This window comes from Oxyura jamaicensis, chromosome 11 (assembly GCF_011077185.1).
Source record: "Oxyura jamaicensis isolate SHBP4307 breed ruddy duck chromosome 11, BPBGC_Ojam_1.0, whole genome shotgun sequence".
In the NCBI taxonomy this organism is placed as follows: domain Eukaryota; kingdom Metazoa; phylum Chordata; class Aves; order Anseriformes; family Anatidae; genus Oxyura; species Oxyura jamaicensis.
In genome coordinates this window covers 126,425-148,157 of record NC_048903.1, presented here as the reverse complement: position 1 = coordinate 148,157, position 21,733 = coordinate 126,425, and the positions used below count along the sequence as shown (strand labels likewise).

At 49.0% G+C, this 21,733-nt stretch overlaps 2 protein-coding genes across 4 annotated transcripts; both read right to left on the bottom strand.

Moving 5' to 3' along the window:
• Nucleotides 1-934: 934 nt before the first annotated feature.
• CETP (cholesteryl ester transfer protein) lies at nucleotides 935-10,241 on the bottom strand. Of its 2 annotated transcripts, none has more exons than XM_035337024.1 (16): nucleotides 10,038-10,241; nucleotides 9,020-9,134; nucleotides 8,078-8,212; nucleotides 7,479-7,549; nucleotides 6,394-6,481; nucleotides 6,235-6,304; nucleotides 5,620-5,680; nucleotides 4,899-4,990; nucleotides 4,464-4,643; nucleotides 3,993-4,043; nucleotides 3,498-3,665; nucleotides 2,548-2,615; nucleotides 2,386-2,428; nucleotides 2,232-2,301; nucleotides 1,797-1,882; nucleotides 935-1,680 (listed from the first exon to the last, which is right to left on the bottom strand). In XM_035337024.1, exons 1-16 carry the CDS (start codon nucleotides 10,180-10,182, stop codon nucleotides 1,606-1,608), a joined length of 1,518 nt encoding a protein of 505 aa, XP_035192915.1. In that variant the 5' UTR covers nucleotides 10,183-10,241; the 3' UTR covers nucleotides 935-1,605. The 2 variants fall into 2 exon arrangements, with proteins under 2 accessions (XP_035192915.1, XP_035192916.1); XM_035337025.1 differs by lacking the exon at nucleotides 10,038-10,241 and adding an exon at nucleotides 9,300-9,319 and having other exon boundaries at nucleotides 9,020-9,217.
• Nucleotides 10,242-14,898: 4,657 nt separating this feature from the next.
• Nucleotides 14,899-20,637, bottom strand: HERPUD1 (homocysteine inducible ER protein with ubiquitin like domain 1). Of its 2 annotated transcripts, none has more exons than XM_035337029.1 (8): nucleotides 20,474-20,637; nucleotides 20,151-20,228; nucleotides 19,995-20,069; nucleotides 18,921-19,039; nucleotides 18,467-18,589; nucleotides 17,496-17,843; nucleotides 16,517-16,622; nucleotides 14,899-15,913 (listed from the first exon to the last, which is right to left on the bottom strand). In XM_035337029.1, the coding sequence occupies exons 1-8, from the start codon at nucleotides 20,609-20,611 to the stop codon at nucleotides 15,743-15,745; spliced, it is 1,158 nt and encodes a 385-aa protein (XP_035192920.1). In that variant the 5' UTR covers nucleotides 20,612-20,637; the 3' UTR covers nucleotides 14,899-15,742. The 2 variants fall into 2 exon arrangements, with proteins under 2 accessions (XP_035192920.1, XP_035192921.1); XM_035337030.1 differs by having other exon boundaries at nucleotides 14,899-15,910.
• Nucleotides 20,638-21,733: the final 1,096 nt, after the last annotated feature.

Here is a 21,733-nt window from a genome sequence, read left to right as displayed (position 1 = left end):
TTGATGAAGACCAGAAACCTTCCTCGCTGCTAAACTTCTGGCCCTTCCTTTCTTTGACAAACGCCAACAGTCCAATGCAGTTCTTGCTGGTTCTATTACCTGTGTGCATGCTGCCTTTCCCTCCCTTGTCTTTTAGGGTCATCCTGACAGCATACTCCCTGTCTCAGTGCTGTCCTCGTGGTTGATACACAATATAGAGCTGTATTAGCTAAAACCTGCAAAATCAACATCCTTTACCTTGTTCCCTGTCTCACTGGGGAACCTTCAAGGCCACCATTTGCCACACCACAGCATCACACCTTTCACACTCGGGTCCTGTTGTGGACACAGCTGTTTGAGGTCCAATGCCCCATCTGATCTTGGAGTAAGATAAAGATAGGAAAAGGGGGAATGGTTTTAAATTAAGAGAGGGGAGGTTTAGATTAGATGTTAGGAGGAAATTCTTCATTCAGGGTGGTGAGGCACTGGCACAGGCTGCCTAGAGAAGCTGTGGATGCCCCATCCCTGGAGGTGTTCAAGGCCAGGTTGGACGAGGCCCTGGAAAACCTGATCTAGTGGGTGGCATCCTGGCCCATGTCGGGGGGGTTGGAAGTGGATGGTCATTAAGGTTCCTTCCAACCCAAGCTGTTCTATGATTCTATGATAACCTCCTTTGGGTGGCATGGACCAAACTATAAAAATGGTACATGGAATATGTCCTGGTCTCCTTTTCCACACCAGGCTGGAACAAGAGAATGACATCCTCTGCCTTTGTTAATATGATCATTACATTATTATATTTGTCATTTGAGCTGTCTTCCAAATAATAAGGTAAATTTTAAAGAAAGGAAGCATGAATCAGTACATGAAAATAACTGAGCCACTTCAGATTAATCATTGTACTGTAGTAGAAAGAAACAGGAACCTGCTGTCTGAATACTTACACTTTCTCTTATAATCTCGTTGGTTTCCTTACATTTTTTATTACTTTTGTTAAGTTTGCTTGGCCAGTACCCCTGCAACATGGACATGATTTGCTCAGAGCTCTACACCATGTTTTGAACTCTGTAAAGAAAGTAGCCAGGACATGAGATCTCTTATTAAACTGCTCTCCAAATTCACATTCCACTGTCTTCAGCTATACCACTGCACTATCACTGCTTCTGAGCTTACCTACAGTTTGGTAGCATCATGTGAATGGCTGAAGTATGCCAAAATCATGAACTCTTTGGCTCATGGTTGAGCCAAAAAACAAACAAACAAACAAAAGAATCAGTACAAAAGGTGCTAGGTTTCCAAAATATAACAAGAGAGATACCAAATGATTTGTAAAGCCTGTTTCTGCTGGCTTCTCTGACTGCTAACCCAGTGCCAATGGCCTTTAAGAAGTCAACCCTTACTTGTAAGCTCCTCAGGATCTCCTTTAAAGATCCTGAAGCATGTGTGGAGGTGCAGACTTCACCATCTTTGCTTAGTGGATACACAATTACACAGAAACTGGAGCATTTATTGGGAAAGGAAAAAAAAAATCAGCAGAAGCTGATTTAAGTCAGCTTGTCTTTTAATCATTTCACACAATCACTGTTTGTACACAATTTCCTACACTCCTTCAAGAAGAAACCAGTTCTAAAATCTTTGCTGAAGAAAGTCAAGGAGCAAATGATTTGGGAAGCTAAAGTCAAGTTGTACAATTAGGTATCCCTAAAAAAGGGGGGAGAAAAAAGTATTATATAAGTATTACACATATTAGTATCATATTATTACTACCACACTCCCATGAAGGGTTAAAAAGCCAGGTATTTCTGAACTCTGCTTACCTTTCTTGTGATGATCTCAGGATTTTTGATCTCAAATAAATGAAGCCCTTTGCTGTTCATAAGTGAGGTCAAAGCTGGTTCAATCCCTATGGAATCAGTAAAACCATCCAGTTACAGTTAAAGCTCTCCTGGCTTGCTGCTCATCATGTACTGTGAGCTCGTCTGCCTGTTGCCAAAAGTTAATTGTGCCCCAGTGCCCCATGACCTTCAGCCTGATGGAAAACTGATTTGCCTGTATCCCAGCCATTTACAAAGGTGAAACTTTCCTATTTCCCACGTGAATGCAACAGAAACTTGCACCGTTGATGTGAAATGTTCCTCAAGTACCCCAGGCTGTGAGGATTATTACTGTGCTTTTTCAGTACACAGGTTTAGAAGATCTGATGATAGATGCTTTACAAAGTATGTTGGCACTTCCTTGAAGGGAAAACTCACTTGAAATCACTTCTGGGATCCCGACAACTGAGATCATTTTCTGCAGGAAGTTTCTTATGGACTGGTCATTCTGAAAGTCATACAATTGATACAAAAAAAATTCAAGTCGTAGTTTAGCAACAAGTGGCCTAAAGAATACTTGCTTAGGACTTACCTCACTTGGATCAGCTGTGAATTTAAAGACTTTAAACTCTGTCCTGAAGAGGAGGAAAAAAGGGCAAAAAAAGGTCAAAGAGAGCTGCAGAAATGTTTGTGTGCTGCTTTCAGACATGGGCTAAAAGGAGCAATGGAACACTCAGGAAAACTCAGTACTGACCTGGAATCCAAAGGGCGCAAAATGAGTTTCTTTTCTGCATAGTCAGCTTGTATAGTGACCGTGATTTCCTGCACAAAGATGAACAGTGAAGTTTAGATGTAGCTCCACTTGCCTTACAGCTGAGAGGTCTTATCTGGAAATTCTGGTTTACTTGCTATAAGCCAGAGTTTAACATCCTTCTGGCTTCACCTCCAGATATTACCAGGGGAGGTCTATGTTTTCCTTCTCCATTTGTATGCCACAACTCCTCAAAAAGCTTCTGGTCTACCCTCAGGCAGTGATTTGCTTTTGTGCAGCGTGTAGTGCCCATACCAGCCCATAATTACGAGGCTGCACAAGCATACTGTCTTATTGTCATGTTACAATTACAGCAAGGGTGTTGGCATTTTTTTTCTACCTCCTTAAATTCAGTATAAAGCACTTTGGGGTAGAACAGTGTAACCAGGGACTTTCACACAGGTACACAGAGGAAAAGCTTTGCGTTCTTCACAGCTGTATTTTCTCTTTCAGAAGCAACCATCCTCTAAGCAGGGGCTAGAGCTAGAATTGGGAAACTGGAGGATTTCAGAATAGATACATTCCCATGGTGCTTTCATTCTCTCCTGAAATACCGCAGTTTAAGGAGTTTCACCGTGTCCGATGTGGTGTTTAACAGGGACTCACCAGGGCTTGGTGGTGCTGCACTTACCACCTTTCATACCAACAGTGGGCTGGTTTAATAGACACGTTGAGCCAACAGGGTCACTATCATCGTTCCCAGCCCCAAATGGCATAGGAAGAGACTGTTGTGCTGAAAGAAATTGATACGCCTTCGCCGCTTCCCATGCTTTAGCCACCACCCCCTTCCCAAAGTGTTCCTAGTTGTTACTGTCCCCGAGCACCCAGAGTGGTACAGACTCAGGACAGAGCTTGTCCAAAGGTCTTCACAGTCAGGAGAAGCAAGGACAGACCTTCTCCATGTACAGGACCATCAGGGACTCTTCTCCTGGGGGAAAGATGTTGATCTCCACTGCTACCAAGGACTTCACAACTGTCCCTTCAGGCTGGAGAGAGATTTCGGGATGGGTGAGACTCCACACCTTGGCCACAGAATCATTATAGGAGGTGCCTCGAAAAATCTGGTCAAATAAAGAGCAAGAGAAGAGTAAGGTTTTTGTCATGCTGCTTCCCAATCTCGTAAAACCTTGCCACACATCTGCTTCTGCTTTATAGTTCCCAACTCCTCCTCCACTTGTTCTAAGCCCAGCGGCTCAGATGGGTTTCAGTGAAGCTGTGTCGACATGGAGGGTGGAGAAATCCTCAGAAAGCACAACAACTTCTCCTTCAACCCCTCGTTTCACCATCAGCCAAGACTCAAGTTGTTGAGGAAAGGACATGAGATGTTACAGTTTAAATGAATCAATTTGAAAAGCTCTTTGTTTGAATAGAATAGAATCAAAAGTTACCAACTGCACCGCCTTCTGCTGCACTTCAGTGTCTTCAATTTCAAACAGCTCCTTCAGAAACAAACCAGAAACAGGTTGTTAAAAAAATGTAAGAGGAGGTCATGGTTAGCCCCAGTCCAGCCTGGATGGGGCAGAGCATGGATGTGTGGCTTGCAGCCTGTTCAGAGGAATGGTTTCTCCTGAATTCACCCCCTTTCTGCCTCAGTACTCCTACATAAATTCATGTCACTTTACAACCCAGAAAAGAAGTTTTCTATCAGTCGATGTCATCACTCTAGGGGATAGCACTACCGGGTAGCATGTAGCTGAGGAGGTACCAATTTCTGATCAGGCTCACATGTAGTGACTGGCTGTGGACTTCAGCCTACAGAAACCAGCTCTCACCAAAAAGCAAAGTTTAGAGGATTTTTACTCTCCCCCCAAAATACAATGCTATATAATGGTAAGGAGGGAACCGCCCCTGAAAGTCACCTGCAACTTCTTCCCACTGATGGTCATCACCAGCCGTTCATCTATGAAAGCTGCCGAAGCCAGAGAGTTGAGGATGTGTTCAGACAGCCAGAAGTAGAGCATTCGGGATTCGGAGAGCAGTGATGGGGAGAAAACAGAGTCACTGAAGGCATCAGAGTAGTTCTTGTACATGACAAGGCCCTTTAAAAGAAAGCAGGGACAAGCAGCAGGGAAACATGACCTGTCAACACCTTCATCTTCTACTAGTCATCGCAAGGTGAAGGGCTGGCTGGCCTCAGAGCAGAGAACAAGCTGCCTGGCGATCAGCCCATGCTGAGCCACCCGTGGGTGCAGCACAGAAGCACTGCAGGCAGTGAGGAGCCAGCCCCTCCCAGCCCTCCAGATAACACCATGAGCAGAAAACCTTTTGTCTCTGAGCAGCCTGGGTTCCTTTACCTTGTGATGTGATTCGAGGTAATTTGCTTTTATTAAAGGATCTGATGCAAGGGAGATGTCAAGTCCGATATCCTCATCCCGAACAAAATTTGCTGCCAGAATAAAACACAAAAAGCTCACAGTGGAAATATCACTGTAAGCAGAACGTGCAGCATTTTCTTATAGGGCTTGCTGCAGAAGGTGACTGGGGAGTTATAAGAGAAATGTGCACAAGGATGGGAGCGGGGGTCCCACTCCTCTGAGTGCTAGTGCTGATCCTTCCGCTGCTCACTGTGGTTTAGTGTCTCCACTGGGACACAGTGATAGTTGCTCAGTTTTACACTTTGCCCCTTTTCTGTGACATTTGCGACTAGGAACTGTCAAAAAATCTTCTGCAGGTCGATAAAGATGCTGCAATATCTCAGCCCCAGTTTCCAAAGCATGCTCCTGTTCTAACATCAGTCCTGCAGCTATCCTGCGTCTGTTGTCATTAAATAATGAAGGGGAAATACGTTGGGAACTGAAACGTGTCTTTGAACCAGTGCAATCACCCTTAACATCAACCTGATGTAGAAAATCACAGCATAAGAATGCCAAGGTTTATTTTGCTGTTTTCCGGGAGCTTGGCATCCCATACAGACTTTTGAATAGATTTTTTGGTGGATGTGGTTAGCGCCCTGCTGGGGCTCAAACGTTAAGAGCTATGCGTAAAGACAGCAAGCAGAAAAACAAGGACAGGTACCTGCTAGGTCGTGTACATAATTGGCCAGCACCTGGGCGAGAAAATTGATCTCATTGCACACCTACAAGAGGAAAGAAAAGAAAAAATGAAGGGGAAGGTGGATTTGGAGATGTGCAATGTCCGTAGGTGTGATGCACAGTCTCCTGAGTGACAATGTCATATCGGCACAACCCCACTCTTTTCACCTTGTGGCAGAGTTCAAACCTGCTGCCTGCAACCCACTCCTCTGGAAAGGAGGCCTGGAGGGCTCACAGAGGCATGGACAAAGCCCCCAGGTGTTGCTGAGCCTGTCCTTCCTCCACGTGCTCCAGCACAACCTGAGCCTCCGAGTCACACTTGTAGCAGAGGAAGGTTTGTGCTGGGAGGGAGTCAGAGCCTGCTGTGGGACGGGGACGTGGCCACCTCCAGTGGCACCTGGCCCAGGAGGGGATCCCTGGGCAGGGGAGGCAGAGCTGGACATCGCAGTGAGATCTGGGGGCTGGCAGGCAGGGTCCGGCACCGTCAGCACAGCCTTTTTTTATTATTATTTTTTGTCATTAAGTGTGTTGCTATTATCTTGCAGGCGTATATGAACAGAGGAACATGTAGCACAAACCAACCTTTCCTCCGTATTACCTCTCTCTTGAGAACAAACTTCAGAGTGAAGGAGATGAAATCTGTGAAGAGCTGCTTCAACCAGCCCGGCCTGCGGGAGACAGGGAGCGTGGTCAGGGACAGCCACAAGGACCAGTGGCCGAGCACGTGAGGCCCTGTTCTGGAGGGGACCAGACTCACTCCTTGTCTCCTTGGAGGTGAAGTGTCAGTTTGTGGAACGACAGGTAGCAGTCTGAAGCATCAGCAGCCACCTGGTCCTCCTGGCACACTGCACGGGATAAGGAAAAAGAAAAGAAGTAGCTGACTTACTCCTGAGACAGAGAGGAGTGCGCTTTGCAGACGCCGCTGACCTGGAGCTGCAGGAGGGCTGCCAGAGCTCCCTGCACCTCCTGCTGGAGGTTTCCAAAAGATCTGGGACCCTGAGAGCAGGGGCAGGTGGGGATACTTTGCAGGCGGAGGGAGGCTTCTGCTCACAGCTCCGAGTCCAGCACAGCTTCGCCAAGTCCTACAGTCGGGGACTTGGCTGTGTCCTGACATCACTCGGCAGAACCTGGACAGCAGCATGCCGCCCGCAACCCAGGGCGGGGAGCGGGTTAAGTCATACTGCAAAAAGTTTGGAAATTGCAATACACTGCAATATACGTGGCTTCATGCTGCTTTCCCCAGGAGCTTACCAGAGACAGGAAAAGTATTTCGATGCACAGGTAGTAATCCAAATCCCTCTCACTCCTCATGGGAGGTGGAGGAGTATGGATTGCCTGTTCCCTTTCGGTGGGAGCCCTGTCCTATCAACCTTCCCAAAGACAACACTTCATCCCCCGAGCACTCCTTGGGCCTGACCTAGGGACAGCTGAAAAAGCAGGCTGTACAGAGGTACAAGCCTCCTGCAACAACGCCGTAATTTGGCAGACTCATTTGAAACATCCCAATGTGTATTTTTCAAGTCGTCCTGAACTGCAGGAGATGAACAGCTGATCCTGAAGGCACTCCAGAAGGCCAGGCAGTTCTTCCCGTTCTGCTGGTGCAGCCCAGCATTACCTTGCTGAAATGGTCTGTACCAGCTCCCTCCTCTTGGGCTGTTAGGACTACGAGCTCGTGGAGGGCCACATTGTCTCCAGCCTGGTGTGCAGGGTGGCAGAGGCAGGTGCCACCAGGTCCCCACGAGGTGCATGGAGCCGGCACCTGCTTGCCACTCCCAGCCCCGGCTTGGGTGGAAACAACTGTGCAAAGGTCCCTATGGCTCGTGGTCCCCAGCTGTTACTTACTCAGTTTAATGTTTATCTGGAGGTCGATGGAAGACTCGATTTCAAAATCAACTGAATGAAAAAGCTGTAGACTGTAAGGGCAGAAGAGAGGACATTCATCAACGGCACACGCGTGTGGGAGCAGCGTTTCCTGACTGCACGCTAGCCACAGGGCAGGTTTCTTTTGCAGCACCTTTTACATCGTTCCTTAGACCATGGTGTGCAAAACCCTGGCATGCAGCAGCCCACCTCAGATCACCTGGCTTTAAACCATTGCAAGCCACCACTTAAGAGAACGGGAGCAATAAGGCCACTTGCACTGCACACGGATGGCATTTACAGAGCAACGATGCGGAGGGAAAAAGTCAGCTTGTACACTTTAGCCTTTTCATCTCATGCAAGAGGCAATGGTGAGGACAGAAGGGCAAAAAGTGACATGAGAAAAACAGCGATGGGGGTAAGCAGCACTGCTGGCAAATAAAACACTGCCTTGCTCGGGCTCCCTTTGCGAGGGAGCCAGCGGAGCACGGCCCCTCTCCCTTCACCCATGCTGTGGGCTGCCTCAGCCTGGGGGCAGTGGCAGGATCCAGGGCTGTGGTGCTCAGCCCCCGGGTACTCACAACCAGGCCCCAGCGTAGCCGTAGGTCAGGGTGCCCTTGAAGAAGGCCGTCACATTTTTAATGGCAATGTCAATGGCATCGTTTTCCTTGAGCTCCACCTCACTCTGCTCTATGGACAAATCATTGACCTGGATGCTAAAAATGACAAAAAAAAAAAAAAAAAAAAAAAAAAAAAAGAGTTTGTGGCCAGCCCCGTGGACACTTTCTATGATGGTGCAACAGGTTTGCTCCTGAGGTTTCTGAGGGATTTGTGCCAGCTCTGGGAAGCACTAGGGAGCTCTGGCAGAGCAAAGGGGTCGCACACAGCTCCAAGGCTGCGCTCACTCAGCCTCGGTGCACGGCTCCTCCCCTGCCACACGCTTCCGTACACACGTAGGGGTCGCTTGAATGCTTGAGGCTGGAAACACACAGCCACGTGCTTCGTAAAAACCTCTGCTTTATTGCAGTGCTCTTTTTTCAGTAGCAGTCACAGCAGAAAATCTACCTTGTGTTTGCATCATTGCATTTGTCATTTCCAAATAACCCCATTGTTAGTAACACCGTGAAACCCAGCTGTCCTTGTCACAAAGCAAGTTCCATCTACGCTGTGCTGATGGGTGTTTCAGCACAGGACGAGCCCTTGGCACCATCTATCGACAACAGCCCTGAGAGCTGGACAGCCCCTTCCAGCCCCGGGACAGCACTCCCTGTCCTGGTTTTCAGAGCCCTGCTCTTCTGTGGTTCCTCGCTGTCTTTGCAGGGAGCTGGAAAAGCTCTTAAACAGCGCATGAGCAGCCTAAACCTTCACATGCAAATGACTTGTCCGAAAGGCATTGATAAGAAAGCGCATCTCTGTCTTTGTTTACTCAAGTAATTACGGGACCAACGCTCCCTTCCCAGGCCAACGTCCCCTGCCCTCCGCCAGCCCGCAGTGCCCCAGCCCCGAGGCGCAGCGATACTCACTTGCCAAGCCCGTAAGCCACCTTGCCGAGGAGCCGCACGGACCTTTCCCCGGTGATGTTTGGGAACTTGGCATTTCTGAACGCTGCTTGAATGACCTGTGCTGTTTCCTGGTTCACTGTCGGTGCAAGAAAAGAGCAAAGATACCAAAGTGCAGTCTCTTCTGGCTGCAAAATCAGGTCTGCAGCTGGGATTAAAGCACTGTGGGGGAGTTTTATGCAAGGCATTTTCATTAGACTTAGGAAGCACTAGAAATATCTTCAGAGTAAATACCAAAATCTACCACATGCCACATCCGTACCATCAGGGCAGATTTTGGCAAGGTCAAAGCTGTTCTCTTTGCACTGCACAAGCCATTGACTTTACCCTCGTGCTTTGCTCTGCTGCTGCTTGCAGAGATTGCAGTCAGCTGCTGGGGCTCCAAAGAAAAGCTGAGACTGAACTTTTCTGTACCCATTTTCCTAAAATTATCCAGCCTGTACCAGCCTCAGGCACACATCTTAGCCAGGGGACAAGTTTGGGGCAGGAATTTTTCCTCCCAGAAATACCCGCTCTTATGCACGTACTATCATCAGAGAGGACGGGACAGAGCTGTGTCCACCTTTGGCAGAAGTACTAATTCTTCTCCACCCACAAAGCCCTCAAACCCTTGAAAAAACAGCAAGAACCAATAAACAGAGGGAAGGAAAAAAAAAAAAAAAAAAAAAAAGAAAAAGAAAACACAGCAGTAGAGAACTTCTCCCCTTCTGCAGACTGATCCCCAAGAGGCAAGATGCCTGTGAGGCAAAAGGTCCATCACTGGTTAGCTCCAGACCTTCTGTCCCACCAGCCTGTGGTACCGTCCGTACCATCCAGGTGCCTGTGGTTTAACGTGCTCCCAGGCAGGTAACAACACACCTTGCCAGAAGAGCAGTTCCCACGAGAGTCAGGGAAGCGAGGAATCCCCTCCCCTGGCTGATCTGCCATCGCTAACTTCTCCTGACGGAGGGGGAAAATGCAGTCCTGCAGAGCGGGCACTTACACAGCAATGCCGCGGGCTTGGTCATTCTGCAGACGATCCCCGTGGCTCTGTAAGGGACCGGCCCAAACTCGCAGGCTGCTGCTGTATGGACGAGCGCTAGCAAGATCCCGATGGTCCCCAGCCTCATCCTGCCAGCCCAGAGCATCCTCAGACGGAGCAGAGAGCGCTGAGAAGTGACTGAATCTTGACTGGCCGAGGCTGCTTTCATACCTCCGAGCAGAGCTTGTTCAAAGCAGGACATGACCTGCTTCCTCCGGTTATCAAAACTCATCACACATTTCCTAATCTTCCTATAGCTTCCTTAGCCCCCGTCAAGTCGCACGTTGCCTTCCTCCTGCAGCTGCCGCTTGGGCTGCGGGACGTGGCTCTCCTGCCAAGACCGCAGAACTCGGGACGCTGCACCGAGGTGGTGGAGAAGGCTGGGGAGGGATAAAGTCAAGGGAGCAGCCCCACACTCTGCCTGCAGCCAGTTCATCCTTTGCTCTTTGCACAGCAGTATTCCACGTTTTGTATTCATGCAGCAACTTCTCAGCAAAGAGCTCTTGGAAAGACACCAGCCTGCATTATCAGCCCCCCTTCCTGATTTTAGGCACGCAGTGGGAAAATGGAGGCATGCTGTGCTGTGTCCCACATCCCTGCCGAGCTCTGTGAGCACAGGGCTGGGAGGCTCTCTGCCTCTCAGGGGGATGTGTGGACAGCCTCGTTTGCTGCCTTCCAGGTAAGGACGAGCCCATCATCACACACCAAGCCCCTCAGCTGCTATTTAGGAAACTTTAGAAACCCAAATTCAAATCTGCTCCTGGTGCACACCCACCCTGCACACCACTGACTCCAAACCATGTTGCGGTGCTGGGGCCAAAAAGAAAGAGCCTGCTTATTTCCCCAGTAAGACTCCCACAAACGAGTTTCCCCACAGGACCGATGGCAAAGGGAAGGCGAGACCTCAGCGATGATGGGAGCAGTCAGCGCCCTCGGGTGAGGCAAGGTACCGGCCTCCCTCCTCTCCCTGGCAGACACCTCATCCTCCCCGCAGCGGGTGAGCACGTTTCCTCCAGGGAGCCCTGCTGTCCAGCGGCCCCCGCCCTGCCACTTTGTTTTCTTCCTGAGTTGAGAAAGTGAACGGCCTTGGGTACCCTGCCGGAGGCACTCGCGGTCACCGACCAGACCAGAAGCGCAGCAGCCTGGGACAGGCTCCCCACCACGAGCCGGTGCTGTGTTACGAACAGGCAACAAAATGCTAGCAGGGTAAGTAAAGGCGGTGGCACGCGGCATGTACCAAAGGCACCTGGCAGCAGCGGTCCTGTGCCACAGCCCGGAGCCCTCACCTCAGCCCCCACAGCGTCCTCGCTGCTGTCCTTGCAGGGAAACTGCAGCAGGCACGGACCCACCGCAAGGTGAGCTCCCACGTGTCATTTACACTCAAAATTTCCTCTTGCTGTGGCTCTGGCTTCTGTCCTTCAGCTGACGGCCTCCACAGCCTCCCCAGCAGCCCTGGGGGACACCAGGACAGCAGCCGAGGCTGGCACGGGGGGGCCTCCAGCCACACCATGGCAAACTGCTTCAAGCATCGAGACACGTAAACCAGCTGTCAGAGGTGGTCGCTGCTGCTGGGTGTGACAGCAGCACCTTGCCTGCACCCTCAGCTGAGCTTTTGGCAGAGGAAGGCCCTGCTCCATGCCTACAGCAGGACACGTGCAGCCAGGCACCGTGAGAGCAGAGCAGCACCTCGGAGTTCACAACCAGCCCTCCACCCAGGGCAGGAACTGCTACCAGCATGAAGGAACAGGAAAAAGCAGGCGTTTTGGTACAGGCTGCCCAAGGCATGTGTGGGCAGAAGAGTGAGGAGCCAGGCCCAAGATGCTGGTCCTGGTAACTGAGGCATTTGCAGCCTCAACTGATGGCTCCTGCAGGGAGGACAGGCAAGGACAGGGGACTGCTGGGCATTGACCTCCAGCAGGAACGGAAAAGCCCGTTTCCACCTACAACAGCAGAAGCACGCTGAGCGTGGCGGTGCCATGAGCATCACTGCCCTGGAGTAACCAGAGCAGAGGCCAGCACAGGGAGAACAGAGCAGCCTGCCTGCCCTCTGCACAAGGCCAAGCTGTGCTAGCATGAGGCAGGGCAGGTTTAAAAATCTGAAGAAAGGTTAAACTCCCAAGCTGCTGTTATAGTGCTTGCAAAGGGAATGGTGGAAGATGTTTTGATAAGTATTTGCTGCCTAAGGTTTTCTCTGGAAGCTGTGCACATACTGTGCACTCGCCACCTGGCTGGGGGCCGTACATGGGGTTGTTTTTCCCCCCTGCAATATCCAGAGGTTTGTGGTGGTGCCGTTAATCTTTCCACTGCATTGACCTGAATGCTCAGTGTTACCCTGCAGCTGCTTCCTGAGATAGCCTTCCAGGTAGCCTGGCCATGCTCTGCTCTGTCAGCAAGATGGGTTCCAGCACCACCTCCAGGACTCCTACAGCAGCTCAGCCCCAGGATGGCCCGAGGAAAAGCACAAGCCCAGCTGCTCCTGTCTGATACGGATCCAGCACTGAGCAGGTAAAGGACAAACAAGTGTCCAGCCCTCAGAGACTGCAGCTGCACATCTTTTGCATTATCCAGGGTTGTGGTCAGTCCCCAGCAGCAGAAGTCTTTGGCTGAAGAGATTCATCTTTAAAAATAAAGTCAGAAATCATTACCACAACAGGCTTGAACATTACACAGGAAATAAAACCACAAATTAATTTGTGAATTGTGAGATAACCATCACCTGGGAGGTAAAAAACCTTTAATACTTTCTGAACAATTAAGTCTCGCATGTTTTCCGTGAAATTGTGCCAAAGTCCACCTACCTTTTTCCTGCCAGCACCACCCATGAAGATTTCCATAAAACAAACACTGGCACCCAGGTAGCCTAGGCTGAGGACAGCTGGGCTGAAGGTTGCAAGAACAGCCAGCTGTCTCTCAGCACTGACTCCGCCCTGCCAAACCAAGGCTGAAAAGGGGTACAGAAAGTTCAGTCTCAGAAGCTTTTCTTTGGAGCCCCAGCAGCTGACTGCAATCTCTGCAAGCAGCAGCAGAGCAAAGCACAAGGGTAAAGTCAATGGCTTGTGCAGTGCAAAGAGAACAGCTTTGACCTTGCCAAAATACAAGTTTCAGTGCTAATATAAGAAATCTGGGTGGTTTCTCTGCAACACATGTCAAGAAGCAATCACAAGACATGCCTAGGAGCATCATCCTCCAGTATTTGCTCAATCCTCCCTGGCAGGCAGAGCATCAGCTCACCTCAAGCCCCTCACTGCAAGTTTATAAGCCTGGTCTATAGCCAGGCTTACTTTACACAACATTTAATAATCAGACATACTAGCAAACATTTCAAAAGCTCTTCTTACAAACCAGAGAGGCTGGGATGAGGTGATGAGGTGCAGTCAGTATGTTTGTGATAGTGGGGAGACAGCCCCAGGATGGCCTCCAGCTGGCCCCACAGCTCTAAGCTCCAGCTCCTGCTTTGGACAGGGCTCTGCAAGTCCCATTGGTCTCAAACAGCGAGAGGTACATCACTGGGCAAAAAGCAAAGGGAGGTTGTAACACTCTGATGGGCAACTGCACTGCCATTGGGATGTCTCCATCTGCTGCAGACACACAGGTGACATTTCTCTTTTTCTCCAGAGCCATCACACTCCTGGCTTAGCCACTGAGCACCAGGGAAGCTGGTTTTGTTCTGCTACCCACTTTGCCACCCTGTGGACAGTCACCACCTGCACAACCACCTTGCTTTTGAGGAACTGCACAGCTTACCCACATCTCAACACACACTGCAGTTGTGCTTGCAAGCATGAAGATGTAAAATAGCAGCAGGTTCACTCAGCTGGAAGTGTGAGCCACGACAAACTCACTCTCCCTGTCCAGCTTCCTAAACCCATATCCTTGAAACTGCAGAAAGCAAATAGCCTCAGAAAGAAACATCAGCTCTTCTCATCCCAGCACAGGGTCACACTGATACTTAGTTCCCAGAAGACTTCAGATCTATTCACTGTGCAGCCTTACTCTGATTTCGGCACATTCTAATTCATGATTTAGGCACCTGGAGATACTCAAATGATAATTAAGATCTATCTAGCAGATAAAAATCCATAATCTGCAAACTAGTGCTGAGCACAGGTCAATTCACCACAAGTGGGGAAAGAAAGGGGACACTGCCTCAAAGGCTTCTGCAAGAATATACACCTTAATAACAAAACTCAGTTCTCAAATTACTGAATTCTAAGTATGTACAGGCAGCTTTATTGCTAATTTTTAGCACCTAGTCCTACCCTTCCTCCCCACCCAGGTCTCCAGTGGCAGAAAAGCTAAGGCTTTGGACAGGTTTTCTTTCCAAGCCAAAAAGCTGCTGCTAACATTAAACTTGCTACAGCAGGTGACTCCAAACTGTACCTAACACCAGTATGACCTGAAGTGGAAGATCAAGCTTTTCAGGTTGCTAGGCTACTTGCACAAACTCATGCACATGAATCCTGACACTTTAGCCTTAAACAGTTCTGCCAACTTGCACCAAGGAAAACCACTAAGCTGCATGAGTATTGTCCCTGGACACAGCATACCTTGAGTTAAATCCCTGAACCAAAATAATGCATTGCAAAGACACCGGTCACCCACTGGACTCAAGGGGTCAGACACCAGATTTCCTAACACCCACAGTACTACCTGCTTCAAGATGCCCACAGCCTTTGTGCCAACAGATTCCAGCAAGCAAATGAGCTCTCCAAGGCACTAAGTACTAAAGGCTGCTGAACACAGAGAGCGAAGGAGTTGACATTTCTGAAAGCATCTTTTTACCCTAACTCATTTATCATTTTTCAATAAAACGAGCCCATGATGAGCATATAGAAGTACAGACATAAGTGCCTGCAGTTTTTTATTGAATCAAAGCCCTTAACCATATCAGAAATCAAAAGGAAAATCAAATACAAAGAGATGCATTTTTCACTCCAGAGCAACTAAGTTGAATATAGGTTTTAGACTGCTTTAACTTTACATCTGAAAACAGCACGTTTACATCTTGCATAAGTTCTTGCTGAGTAGAGTTGAATGCACTTACTCTTCTCCCATGATTTGGACGTAGGGAATAATTAAGTCTCAAGATTAAAGTATCTGATTTTGGCAGCTTAGTATTTAGACCGCAACTCCACTGAAATAATTGCTTATCAGGAGGTCACTGTCTTACAGTCCCCCACTTTGCCAAGGAAATTGCACAATACATCTTTCAGAGGAAAATATTTACATGAAGTTTAAAATATTGTTGAAGCAATTTAACAATAGATTTTTCCTAAAAACCTGCTAATGCATATCTAGCAATCTGTTTCAAGATACTACACTCAGTGTAATTTAAATAGCATTTGAAACATTCCAACAGGAATCACATTGCACAGAAGAAGCAATTTGCTTCTCTAACATTTTTGCACACCTGCTTAGAGCCTGTGCATTTAGTGCACAAGTTTACAATGCCAAGCTTCTATGTAGGCTTCTAATAAATGCAACAAAGTTCTTTGGAATGAGAAGAATCATCTTGTCTCTGTGCCACAGCTTAAGGCTTCTTGGAGAAGTTTGATTCATTAGTGAAGGCCAGAGAAACGCCACACATTTGCACTTGTGCTGGAGTTTTTATCCATTTCACTGAGGGAGACTAAAGCCCATTGACATTGCAGACAAGAAGACCGGTGTCAATTGCGAGTCACCCTAGGCCCTTCTGGAAGGAGGGATGCAAAGAAAGTCTTGAAAAAAACCCACGCTGTGCTCATAAACGAAGGGTTGGCCTGCTGCAGCTCTGGTAAAGCTTGTCCCTCATCAGCTGCTGCTTCATTGTCATCTGCTCTGTCTGCATTTCCTCCCTGCTGAAATAGAGAATATTCAGTGTCATCATAGAAATGCGTAAGAAGAATCAGGTAACCAACACTATTTTTACTTTAATTTCACTGTCAGAATATGGAACCCATGCAGTACTTCTGTACCAAAGTATCTCCCAACAACCACGAAGTCAGAACAAGCCGCACACTATGTTGTGGCTCACTCATGCTGTAAGTCCAAGAGGACTGCTTAAGATGGATACAAGCACCAGATCAGGTGAACTATGTATGCATTTACAGCTAACAGTGAACGGTGCCACAAGTGTCAACTGTAAATGCAGGACTCAGATTGCTTATGTATGGCAAAACTGATATGCCAGCAGTCTTCAACTACAGAATTTGCATGGTCTTTGGCAGACTATTTTCCATCATAACACCCCAACAAACAAGTAACTAGAAGACAGCATGCAGCCTGAAATATTCTGTAGAATGAACTACACCAAAAGGAGCATGCTGGCAATTATTTAGCCACAGAAGATGCTTCTCCACAAAAAAATTAGTCATTTTTACTACTAAATTGTAAATAGAAAACTAGAAGTGAAACTTCACAGGGTTTCCATGTTGCTATTTATAAAAATACAAAGACAATACCTGTAAGTTATTGTTCTGGTCCTGGTTTACAGCAGCTTGAGGAGGAACGTTATCTGGAAAGTGCTGAACTGGTCGCTGTCTAAAAGGAAACCATCCAACGTGATGCCTGGGGAAGCCAACACATTTGGATTAACAGTGGCTAAATACTGCTCCTTCCTGTTACACCAAGACAGTTCAGTAACACCTGACTGCTCTAACCACTGCAGACAGCAAATTCAACATGCTAATTTTTTGCCCTGACCTGGTAAATATTTTTAAGTCACCTATTAGCAGGCAAACCATGGAATAGGATGACACAGGTAAACATCTGATAGCATTCAGAATAAGCAGCACTGTATCTAGGTTCGTAACTGTTTAATCAATACTAAGCCTGCTGGAAGATGTTGCCACAGGTACAGAACTGGAACGTGCACCTAAATCATGTTATGTACACCCCTGGGTACCTTCTCTGATCCTAAAGGGCACAAAAAAGACGAGAAATGGCACCATCTCACCAAAACATAGCAGGCCATGCAGACCCACTTAGTACCCCTACAGTGCCTACACCTTGTAGGTGTAGCAGAAAAGAGCACATGGTTAGATAACTTACAAAGCAACCAACTCCCTCTACCCACATTTCAACCACTTGTTTCCAAACAAGCTGGTCAGTTGTTCGTATGTACCTGCTCTATATTGCAAAGTTGCTAGGGCTTCATAGAGAGCTACTTTGGTTTCCAGCAGTTTTCTGAAATGGAAAGTCAACTACAACAGCTGTAGTACAAAAGAGGGGCAAGATGCTCTACTATCACCTATTCATTCTTCTTGGAACCCATAGGCCAAAGTTCTATTTTTGCTAAACACCAGCATGAGATGTGCAGTTCATCCTTTCTAGGTTTAAGAGTTCTCTAAGCTCAAACACCAGAAAGCTCACCACCCTGCAGAGCACAGCACTTCTCTGAAACATTTCTGACAGTACCAGAGACCAACACCATACACTTACAGATACATCAGAACCGTGCCACCCATAACCAGGAGGAATCTGCTGATACTGGAGTAGAAATAGATGATGTTGACAAAAACATAGAACAGCGTTGCAGAGTAGAGCCAGTCCAACCAATCCCGATTGCCACCCTCCTCCTCTTCTTCCATGAGGGGACCTCCTTGGGCATTCATCCTTAAGTTCTGGTTGGCTGCTGCATTAACCTGTGGAGCTGCATTCTGGTTTCCAGGTTGATTTTGTGCAGGAAATGGATCTGGGAGAGGAGCTGGGGGTGTCACTTGTGCCACTGGTATCTCCTGAGAACGTCGTGGATGAGATTGGTCAGCAGATGCAGCAGTAGAGGCCAAGCTGAAAACCAGAAAACAGAAAGAGTAAGGCTTAACTCAAATCCCTTCATGTGGAACAGACACTGAAAACTTGTCCATCTTAAGAGTACAGAACTACAAAGGCAGGTCACGTACAAGTAGCAAATAAGTATATAGACTACATGGGTTAAAAACATAACTTTTGGCTCTGCCTGTGACAAACAGTTACAAGATGACTTCAAGTCAAACCACGCACCTTCACTTTAGCCACTTTAACACTTAATAAAGTTTTCTGGAGCAATCTAAAGGTATTCTGCAAGGCTGCTATGATTGTCTTACATGCACCAAAGATTTCCAGTCTCTGGGCTACTTTAAACAATCAAAAAAGGTTATAAGGCGCTAAGGCTTATCAGCAGAATTAGATTTACTCTAGAGATGCCTGCTCCCAGTGAAGGCAGGCAGAGATCTGCCATTTGCAAGATTCAAATCACTATCCTAAAGAGTAAGGCAAACACCAGATGACAGCTGCATTTCCACACCACAGAGTGTAAGGTACAACTGAACAAGTCTGACCACACTAAAACAAAAGAGGAAGGACTACCAGAAGTTCTCCATTTCCTTGTATTACAGTTTCTACTTTCTACTAGCAGCTTTACAAAGACTTACTATTGCATGTAATATTGTCTTGCGTAAATCTGCTGCAGCCAGGACATCTGAAGCATGCTATAGGTTGTATAAGCAGAAAACCCTGGGGCCATAGTCTGGAAAGGATTTGGAGGTGTTTCAAGTCTGTTCAGAAGAAACACTGGTTAACAAATACTGCACAGGACAGTTATGTATTACAGGACACATGTAAATAGCTTCTACCATTTCATGCATTGAAACAAAATGAATTATTCCTTATGCATTATAGCCACCTCTCTACCCAAATCAATAAAATGCAGATTTTCATCTAACAGTAGGGCAATTTCTTTTGACTTTTCCCATGCCCACCAAAGCTTATACACCCTTATGACCTTTGGCCTATGTTCCATTGCCCTTAAGACATGGGATAAGGGGTTAGCAACCAGTCTGCCCCACTGAAAGGTCAACATTTTAAAGATCTTTGTGATGTATTCACCTGGTATTGGCTTCCGCTGAAGCCTGGCCAGAAGAACATCTCAGTCTTTCACCATTTGAGGAAGATGCAGCTGGTTCTTGACTAGCTTCTGACATTAGCCTTGGCTGATCAGTTTTAACCTAGAGACACCAATACAGTTAGCGATGAATTACTATTTTAGTGATGAATTACTATTAAAGTCTTACACAAAAAGGTTACCTCACACTGAACATGGCTCTTAATTTAGAAACAGTGTTACACAGTTCATGCACTTTCTGCACCAGATGCCTCCAGGTGCCATTGCAATACTGTTTTGACTGTGGATTACTGTGTATTCTCAGTTTTTACCAACAGTCAAGTCCCCTCTGGGGTTTAAAGAACTGGAAAAAAACTGTCAGCAGTGCACTGAAGACAGTTCAATTTTAGCTGAGTTTCTGCTTGCTTACACATCTGCTGTATGCAGATGTAATTCAAGAGCTGTTCTGCAGTGATACATCTGTATAATATTCAGCCAGAGGGTGACTCACAACTGGCAAGCTCCAAACATGGGTAAGATAAGTTCAAATATCTATACTGGGCAATAAACACTTCTAGATACTTGAAAATAAAAATGAGTTTGCACATTTGAACTTAAGACTCTAAGTACTCAGACCAATTACTAATGCTTATCTTGAGCTTCCTACAGGAAGAGAGTCATGAACAATTTTCAACTAACAGTCTTCCTTCCCCACGTGTTGATAGAGCAATCAGAATTGCTTCTATTAACTGTATCTTCTGCCCACAAAAAGCCTCCATCCAAAAGAGCCCAGGATATGACAGGTCATGTTCTACTTAACAAAACAGAGCTTACCAAAAAGCAGTTTCCCTCTAAGCAATGTTGTTACAAATAGATTACAATTTAGACATTTCTTAACATGTGCCATGGTGATCTTTACCAGTAAACCACAAATTATTTTTGAGCTTAATCCAGATACGTTCTCACACTCGAAACCCATCAAATTACCAGCAACACTGCCAACGCATTAGCAGGAAACACCTGCATTATCAGCAAACTTCTACAACTCAAGGACTCAAAATAGTACATTAGCTTAGTACCTCTGAGTTGGTTTCTTGCACATTTGCAGGAGCCTTGAGGTTATACACCAAATGAAGAGCATGCAACTCCTCCTGCTAAAACACAAGTACGGGCAAAGTGAATTTATTGTGACATGCTTAGCACACCTCAGGGAAGCAAAAAAATATTTTTTGTACCTTTGGCAGGAACTCCTGCAGATGCTGGTGATCGAGTAGCAGCTTCCCGCAATAAATCAGCTTTTGCTCCTCTTCGGGCTTTGAATAAAAACAAAGCGCAGGATTATTTGCTCGGCCCGAAGCCGCTGACCGCAGCCGGCAGCCCCGGGCCAGCAGCACACCCGCGGGGGGCAGCCCGGCCACGTTAATAGTTAACAGGGACCGGCCCCGGCGCCCGCCCGAGGTCACCGCAGGGCCCTGACGAGACACCCGACCGCTGCAACCGCACCCGGGCCTTGCGTCAGCCGGGCGGCGCCCCCCCCCCCCGGCCCCAGGACCCTTACCGGCGCCCCGGGCACGATGCGGCGCAGCTCGGCCTTGAGGCGCCGCACGGTCCAGGCGGGCTCGGCGCTGAGGCGCAGGTCGGGGTGGCGCCGCGCGGGGCTGCGCACCAGCAGCGAGAGCTGCATCGGCTCCGCCATGACGCGCACGTAAGGCGGCGCCCCCCGCCGCCCGCCCCTTTTATAGGCGCCCGCCTCGCCCCGCCCTCCTTCCCCGGCTCGTTGGCTGGAACCGATTGGCTGCGAGGGGAGGCGAGGAGGACACGTGGGCCAATGGGAAGGAGAGGCGGGGCGGAGCGGCGGGGGGCGGAGGGAGGGAGGGAGGGAGGGAGGGGGCTCCGAGCCGCGTCACCATGGCGACCGCCCCCCCCCCCCCCCCCGGCGTGGCCGTCCCTCCGTGGGGCCGGGCCCCGCGAGCGTGGGGGCGAGATCGGGGCGAGGGCCCCGGGGGTCACCGAGCGGGGCCGACGGGCTCCGTGCGCCTTGCACGGATGAAGAAAGGCGGCGGGGCCTGCCCCTGCCCGCAGCACGCACCGTGGCAGCGGGGACGGCGTGGAGTCCAGGCGGTGCTCCGCACCTCCCGGCAGCCGGGCCTGGGGACACGGACGTCCCCCGGTCAGGGGACAGCTGGCAGCCCGCGCGCCAGTCCCAGCAGCCGGTTCAGAGCTCCTGACACCCAGGCAGAACAAACACCTGCCCTGACCCTGCCGGCTTATCTCGGGGCTTGTTCCGTGGCCGCAGCCGCAGGGGCACCGCTCGGGACAGGAGCGTGACTGGCACGCGGGCCTCACAACAATTAACCCGAACAATTAGCTCCGCTTTACCGGAATCCGAGGTGAAGGGCTCCGAGCCTCCTCCGTCACCAAGCGTCTGCGTAAGCGTTAACCCTGGTGTAATCGGGATTATCGCTCTGACCTCGGCGCAGTCAGCCTGTTAAAAACAAACACGCTCGGAACGGAACCGGGGGCTGGCATTCTCAGGATTTCGCTCGGAACGTGCGGGCGGTGTCTGCGCTCGGTAGGCCCCCGCCTCACAACAGCTGCCCGCCTCCCCGGGGCGAACCGCCGCAGGGATCCCCACGTCCCCGGAGCCACGCCGCCCTGAGGCGGTAACGAAGCCGTCCTGCCGGGCCGAGGGCAGCGGCCGGCGGCAGCTCTCGGGCACGGCGCCGGGCACACGCCGGGCTCCCCGCGGCTCCGCTCCCCGCGGCCGCCCCGTCCCGGTGCCGGGCCCGGCCGCGCCGCCGGCCCCCGGCGTTGCCAT

Excerpts from the sequence above, each read along its gene's own strand:
- CETP (XM_035337024.1), bottom strand. The coding sequence starts at position 10,182 with ATGCTCTGGGCTGGCAGGATGAGGCTGGGGACCATCGGGATCTTGCTA. Across the intron at positions 4,044-4,463 it reads TCAGTGGGAAGAAGTTGCAG|GAGCTGTTTGAAATTGAAGA; the intron begins GTGACTTTCAGG and ends TTGTTTCTGAAG. Across the intron at positions 1,681-1,796 it reads CTGAGATCATCACAAGAAAG|GGATACCTAATTGTACAACT; the intron begins GTAAGCAGAGTT and ends CCCCTTTTTTAG.
- HERPUD1 (XM_035337029.1), bottom strand. The coding sequence starts at position 20,611 with ATGGCGGAGCCGATGCAGCTCTCGCTGCTGGTGCGCAGCCCCGCGCGG. Across the intron at positions 20,229-20,473 it reads GCATCGTGCCCGGGGCGCCG|CCCGAAGAGGAGCAAAAGCT; the intron begins GTAAGGGTCCTG and ends TTTTATTCAAAG. Across the intron at positions 20,070-20,150 it reads TGCAGGAGTTCCTGCCAAAG|CAGGAGGAGTTGCATGCTCT; the intron begins GTACAAAAAATA and ends CTTGTGTTTTAG.